At 46.6% G+C, this 7667-nt stretch overlaps 1 protein-coding gene across 1 annotated transcript in view; it reads left to right on the top strand.

Moving 5' to 3' along the window:
• The first annotated feature begins 583 nt into the window (after positions 1-583).
• Positions 584-7667, top strand: part of KCNK13 (potassium two pore domain channel subfamily K member 13) — a 107380-nt gene continuing 100296 nt past the window's right edge. The window contains exon 1 of the mRNA XM_006122345.4: positions 584-2946. Within this exon, the coding sequence (XP_006122407.1) occupies positions 2610-2946 (337 nt within the window). The 5' untranslated portion in view covers positions 584-2609. The remainder of the gene's footprint in view (positions 2947-7667) is intronic.

Below are 7667 nucleotides of genomic sequence, written 5' to 3'. Positions count from 1 at the left end.
CTGAGGTTCTAAAGCTTCAAGGGGTTGCCGAGTTAGTCTGTACAGAAAAAAAACAACAAATGGTCTGGTAGCACTTTATAGACTAACAAAACATGTATATGGTGTCATGAACTTTCATGGGCACAGCCCACTTCTTCAGATGACCCGTTATTTGCTGTACAAATACATAATATGCCCTGAAAGAATTACAAAGAGATTTGTAAACACTTAAGCACATGCATAACTTTATCATTTGAAACCTAATGATCATTTGAAACCTTTAACAGCTAGATATTATTAGTCATGGTGAGGAGTCTGTGGACTTCCCTGGTACTACTGGTGCCAACTAAAGTATTTCCAGGATGATATAATTTAAGACAAGATGCAACAGATGAGTGTGACAAACAATAGGAGGGAAGAAGAGAACTATAAAAGATCAAATTGTAACCTTGGCAAGATTTGTGCACAAGAGGTGATGGTCCAGAATCATTAAAAGGTGTTGCACGCGATTTAGCCATTAACAGCTGGCCATTCCCCCCCCCCCCCCCGGATACTACAGGAGAAGCAAGAAATACCTAACCTCTACGGTTCTCTTTGCAGCCACAGGCTGTTTTTGCCTTTTCTGGACGTCAGGTGTAAAAAAGCCTGTTATTAGGGAAGGGCCCTCCCTTGTGCTTGGCTGTCCAGCTCCCGAAACCGAGGCTGGACGCGCCCCCACGCACACCGCTCAAAGCACAGAGGTTTTCACCCCTCCCTCCCCCACCGCACTCAGCGCAGCGCTGACCTGACCGCCGACTGAGCCGCGCAAACATTGGCCGAGCTGCTGCACCGGCCAAACGCAGCATTCAGCACGGTGCGCTGAAAACAGCATGCGCCAAGGGACAGCTCGTTTGTGGACTGGGGCAGTTCCTGCTCCTTCCTCCTTCCATCCTAGGGGCCTTCCCGCTCCAGCGCTGCACGACCCCCAGCGGCGGGGGAGCGCGGGAGCTGCAGTAGTTGCTCTCCGCCTGTTGCAGCGCTGTGTGCCGCCTAGGGTGCGCTGTGGCGGGAGGCGGCGGCTGGTGGAGGAATCGCTGCACCCGGCTGCACTTGGCGAAAAGCGGGAGGGCGCCAAGGCGGAGACGAAGCGAAGCAGCAGGCTCCCCCAGACGCTGACCCGGCTGCTGCCCAGCGGGAGCCGCGAGAAGGGGGGCGCTGCTTGCTCTGGTCCCCGGGCATAGGGAAGGAGCTGAGACTCCCGGAGGAGAAAACAGCGGCCGCCGACCGGCAAGAGAGACCGAGGGACAGTCCGAGCCTCGTCCTCTGCAGCTGGCAGAGAAGCAGACTGGGCGGGGAGTGACCCCACCTGCCGTCCGGAAAGAGGGCGGGGCTGAAGGGCTGTCAGCACCGCCCTGCTCTGGCACCCCTACCACCACTGCAGGGCTGACCCCCCCAACAGGCACCTCGGCAGCTGGAGGTAAATGGGGTGCTCGAAGGACACGGACCCAGGATCCGCTCTGGCTCGGGATGTTAGCCCCTCGGGCTGGTGAGCTCTGCCTTGACACCGCGTGGTCGGTGCGAGGCATCGCTCCGCTTTAGCTCAGCGGTTACTACCGAGCCGTGTTAGCCAGCAGGTGCCTGACTCTCGTCTGGGCTTTACCGCTTCCGCCGCGGGGCGTCGGGTTTGATTTGAGCAAGTTTACGAACCCGGCGTTGCCGGGGAGTGAAAGCCGGCGAGGACTTTCCCTAGGCAAGATGGGGAGAGAGATGCCCCAGATCTCCAGCTTCAGGATTCGAGGATCTGAACCGAGTTGATCATTCTAGGCTCCACTCCCCTTGGTTCTGCACGAGTCCCGCCCGGAGTGCCGCCCGCTCGGCTGGGCTCTTTCCACACCGTCGGCCCAGCGATCTGCACTGTGCCGGGAGACAGGCTGCGGGCACGGTTCGGTGACTATGGAGGGGGCTGCTCCGATCTCTCCCCTGCCTGTTGAAGCGGAAGGGGATCTCCCGCGTGGCTGCGCGCTCGGGGAGCTCCCGCGGCCGCTCTGAAGCGCAGACATGCCGGGGAGGCTCAGGTACAGCACGGCTCTGACTGGTCTCTCCGCGTCTTTCACGAGTTCGCACCTGAGCGCCTCAGAGGCAGCCACTTCGCATGGAGGTAGGTCCCCTCCAGGCCCCGTGGCAAGCTGAAGCTGTGCTAGTTGGTTTCCCTTCTTGAAGTGGAGGCGTGTGGGGCGGAGGAAGGAAGGACCCGAAACTTCAGACGCGCAGACTGGCTGTTTGCCCGCGCCAGCGTCCCGAGGGCGGAAAGTCACTGTCTGAGCCAGCAGACCCCAGGGGGCGCCTTAAGAAATGGCCCCGAGCACCCGAGGATGAGCCCCAGCTCCGAGAGCCGCGGGAAAGGGGCGATAAAGGTCCACGCAGCGCAGCACGTCCTAGCCGTCCAAGTGCCCTGGAGAGCCGGGCTGGATCCGCCGGCAGAGATGCGGGGCGGCCATGGATCGCTCTGCTCGTGGCCGCTGGCAGCCGAGGCCCCGGGTGTTTAACCCAGGTCGCCGCTACGCTTGTGGGAGCTTGGGGCCGCTACAGCCGGGTGCAAACTTAGTGCCGGGCTCCAGCGGTCCCCTTGGCCTGGTCCCCGGGGGCGGAGAATGGCGTGGCGCGGCTGCTGCTGCTCCAGCCTGGGTCACCTGAATGAGGATAACGCCCGCTTCCTGCTGCTGGCCGCGCTCATCATCCTGTACATGCTGTGCGGGGCCGCCGTGTTCTCGGCCATCGAGCTGCCCACCGAGAGGGAAGCCAAGGAGAAGTGGGAGGAGAGGTTCGTGAACTTCAGCCAGAGGCACAACCTGAGCCGGGCGGAGCTGCAAGATTTCCTCCGGGAATACCAAGAAGCCAGTGTAGCCGGGATTCGGGTCGATGACATCAGACCCCGATGGGATTTTACCGGGGCCTTTTATTTTGTGGGGACTGTGGTTTCAACAATAGGTAAGTCTAAATGGCAGTAATGTCTCTGGCGATCAGGATGAATCTCTAGTGTGACCCATGAGGGTGGCATGGGGGAAATAACTAATTTAGCCATCGGGGTGGGGGATTCAATCCCCTGGAGCTATCATTTGCCCCTACTTTATTCCCCTAAAAAGTCTACATTATCCCACTCCCAAGATTACACAGCCACCCAGAGAAAATGGGATACCCCACTCATAATGAAACCCTAATTAGGCAGCTTCTTGACTGAGAAAATATGGGACAGAGTGCCCCCACACATGGCATACAAGTCCCCTCTCTTTTAATAATCCTTTTAAATACCCCAATTGCTTGAATTGGTGGCTTAACACACACTTCACTAGAGTACAGATTAAATGGTCACATCTTTCACCTCATTCATTCTCACTTTCTATTAAAGGGACACTCTCAACTGAAAAATCAGGTGTAAAACAAGCAAATGTCCCTATGTGTATTAACTAGGGATGTGAAAATGTGTTTAAGTAAATGTGTCAACTGCTGAAGTTTGCAGCCTTACATGTTTACGTGGGGGGAGGGGGAGTTGGTGCATGTAGGGAGACTGTAAGCATGAAGGTTAACTGATAAGCCTAGGCTCATCTGTTAACTGTATGTTTGGTTAGGCTTTCACATCCCTAATATTGACATGATGCACCTCACACCTTTTATATGGGAAGCAGATTTTAAATTCTCATTGACTTTTAATCATTCATGTTAACTTCTTGTTTTTTGCATTTTACTCCACTGGGGCAGTGACAGTAGTCAATTTGACTTTTTCCTGCTCAGTTTCATGTGCCTGCATTGATGAATTCCCCCAGTTCTCTACTGAGGAACCCTTTAGAGGAATATTTACATATAAACCCTAAGTTTTGTCTTCACTGATGTTTCTTGATTTTTTTTTTAGGTTTTGTAAAATCTTGTTTATAACAAAACCTAAACTAAAGTTTTGTTTTATTTTAAACTCAGGAGGGACCATTGTGATGATCTAGACTTACCTCCTGCATAACATATCCCATACAACACACTTTACAGAATGTACAATTGGCTTTATAGATTGTTTACTCTCAATCAAGCAAGTTCTTTGTGCTATAGAAAGTAATCAACAAGTCAGTGTGTTCTGTACATCTTGCTTTGTCCCAAACTTTGCAGGGTTGGAGAAGTGGAAGAAAAGCCTATAGGGGATAGGAGGGGCTGATGGTGTTGGACTTCGAAGGATTGGAAATTTACATATAACACACAAAGGCAAGCAGCTGAATAGTGACATAATGTGCAGGTGCTTATATACAAATGCAAATATTTAAACTAAGTAGGGTGATCTAGAGTGCTTTGTATTAAATAAAGATATTTATATAACAGGCATTGTGGAAACTTGGGAAAATAACAATAAGCAACAGGACGTGATATCACTGGGGTACTAATACATAGGAATACATGAAAGAAAGTATAGAGTCAAATATAATAATCTTAAATGGCTCAAACTATTAAACAGCGATAGAAATTACATGCTTGAATAATAAAGAGTATAGTAGTAGGAATATTCTTCTGTTCACCTGACCAAAATGCCCAGGGAGAGTAGAGAAGCCGCAAACACAACAATAAGGGAGATTTTATCCACCTCCATATTGAATGGGTACATGTCATGTCAGGACAGGATGCAGAAGTAAAATTTCTTATCACCATTAATGACTTCTTTTTGGCTAAGTGAAGTACTGGATCTGATCCAGGAGATGAATATATCAGAAGCACTCATTATCAGCAGCCATAATGTAATTAAATTTAACATCCTTGTAGGGGGGGAAACTGCAAAGAAAAACTGCACCACAGTAGCATTTAAATTCAAAAAGGGATCACATAAAATGAGGAAGTTTGTTAAACAGAAGTTAAAGGGAACAGTTATGCCTGCATATTCCATGGAGATTGTTTTAAAACACCATAATAGAAGTTCAAACTAAATGTATACTCCCAAATAAGAAAAAAAAAAAGACCAAAAAATGCCACCATGGCTAAACAACAGAATAAAAGAGGTGATTAAAGGCAAAAAGGCATCCTTTTAAAAACTAGAAGTCAGATTCTAGTGAGTAAAGTAGAAGAGCATCAAGTCTAGCATAGTAAGTTAAAGGTAAAAGTATAATAAGACAGATCAGGAAAGAATTTGAAAAACTGCTAGCTAAGAACAATAAACTAAAGTATACTCGAAGCTTTTTTAAAAAAGTACACCAGATCACTGGGCAAAACAGTTCAGGGGGGAGACAAGCAAGGTGCTGAAGGAGCACTCAAGGAAGACACAAACATTGTGGAGAAAACTTAATTAATTTCTTGTGCCTGTCTTCACTGCAGAGGGTGTGGGAAGATACCCACACCCAAATCCTTCCTTTTAGGTGACAAATCTGAGGATTTGTCCCAGATCAAAGTATCAATGGAGGAGTTTTGGAATAAATTGAATTAAACAGAGAAGTCATATTTACCATTCTGAAGGAACTCTGATATGAAATTACAGTACCGCTAACTGTTATGTAACCAAAATGCAAGACAATGTAGCACTTTAAAGACTAACAAGATGGTTTATTAGATGATGAGCTTTCGTGGGCCAGACCCACTTCCTCAGATCAAATAGTGGAAGAAAGTAGTCTTTCTTCCACTATTTGATCTGAGGAAGTGGGTCTGGCCCACGAAAGCTCATCATCTAATAAACCATCTTGTTAGTCTTTAAAGTGCTACATTGTCTTGCATTTTGCTTCAGCTACCCCAGACTAACACGGCTACATTTCTATCACTATTCTGTTATGTAACCAGTCACTTAAATCAGTCTGTTACATTACTAATGTAATACCTATATTTTAAAACAGGCTTGTCAAACTCGAAGCCTGCTGAGGGCCACACAAACAAACTGATAGCTTTCAGGGCCACCAATGTACTTCTATCGGAAAGTTGTAACTATTTATTATTATTATTAGATTATGTTTTAGGTATATTGTATAATATTTTTCAGGTCTTGTTTAAATTTAATACAATAATTTGTGTGAATATATAATTTTGCTAATATATAATTTTTAAATATAAATTTAAGATACTTTTAAATTATTTTTATGATACATAACTTGTTTTGTTGAAATAAAAACAAGTATAGATCAAAACAATAAGGGAGATTCATATTTCAGAATAAGTGCTTCAGCCTGGCAAACCATCGCCTTTGAATTTTCTTTAAAGAAACAGTGTAAACCAGGTACATGCTGATTCTTTTTTTGCCCTGGAATTTAAAGATGACATCTTTAAATGTATTGGCTGCCTTATTCTGCATCCATACCTCCTCCCCCCGCCTGCTCTAAGTGTCTATTTGTCCCCCAGAAGGATTACCAAAACTAATCGAGTGGCTTACAAAGCTGGCCTTTATGCTATCCTTAGTATTTCTTAAACTTTGCACTTTCAAAGGTACATGTAATATTCTTACACAGATAATCCATGCAAGACTAACAACTTAATTGCCCTTTGGTTGACTGATGTACAAGTGCATATTTATTAGCAATATTGGTATGCCCAGGTTACCCTTGATTAGCTGGTATTTCTTAGATATAAAACTCGATAATTTCCTTTTCCTTTTTTATCTTTAAAGCAGATCTTATTTGAGCCAAATAAGTATCCTTCAGAAATTGGAAACATATCCCAAGTTAAGTCTACAGAGCAGAAAATGAAATAAGGATAGGTAAAATGTAAGATCAGGCGTGCAAAGTGGGAATTGATGAGCAAACTGCCAAAACATGATAAAAAATTGATAAAGGGAAACTTTTTTTACCCAATTCATCTGTGTAACTCACTGCCATTAAATAGCAGTGAGGTCAAAAGTTTGTAAGTGTTTTTTTTTTTTTTTAAATGATGAAGGCTTATTGATAATGAAAACATCTAAAGTACCATAGGTAAGATAAACAGATTAAAGCCCACTCATGTTTCAGGTCATAAGCCAGCCACAAACTGATGGGAGAGAAGAAGAAACATTCCCTATCTAGAGATAACTGTCCACTATAGTTTCTTGTGGACAGGTGCAAGTGCGTGCGCGCACACACACACACCATTCTATGACACATCTCGTATTGGCCACTTTTGTAGCTACAATACTGGACTAGACTAGAGGGTCCCATTGGCTGATTTAGCAATGCCTACCTTCCAAGGAAATCATATGACAAATATTAACACAGTAGTATTTAAGTTAGGTACTTAAAACTTAGGACATATGAAAATTAAACTGACAACCACAAATCAGCCCCGTGTGTGTGTGTATTACAGTACTCTTGATTCCATTCCATTTGGTGGAAAAAAACTGTATGCTATCATTATTTGAGAAACAGTATGACACACCATGCATTTAACACTGAATTGCATGCTTGTACAAGGGGAAGAGCTAAAGGGCTGTGTTCCAGTGCCCCCCGCCAGAGCCAGGCACTCCCAGCCCCCTTCCCCCCCCCCATACCTAATGCCTGGTTCCCAGAGCCACGTCACTGCCACACACTTCTTCCTCAGGCACTGGGGCGGTGTGAGTACAGCGGCCAGCTGTGAGCAGCTGCTTGATGCCTGTGCAGAGCAGCCTGACCGGCCGTGAGCACGTGCTGGAGGGCCGAGCACCGAGCAGCCCAGCTGGCTGTGAGCAGTTGCTGTGGCGCACTACGCAGAGCAGCTGGCCAGCTGTGATCTGCACTCGGTAACGTGCTCTGAGC

The sequence above is a fragment of the Pelodiscus sinensis genome, chromosome 4, assembly GCF_049634645.1.
Source record: "Pelodiscus sinensis isolate JC-2024 chromosome 4, ASM4963464v1, whole genome shotgun sequence".
Taxonomy (NCBI): domain Eukaryota; kingdom Metazoa; phylum Chordata; order Testudines; family Trionychidae; genus Pelodiscus; species Pelodiscus sinensis.
The sequence above is the reverse complement of the archived record's forward strand: the minus strand, read 5'-3'. Positions and strand labels throughout refer to the sequence as shown.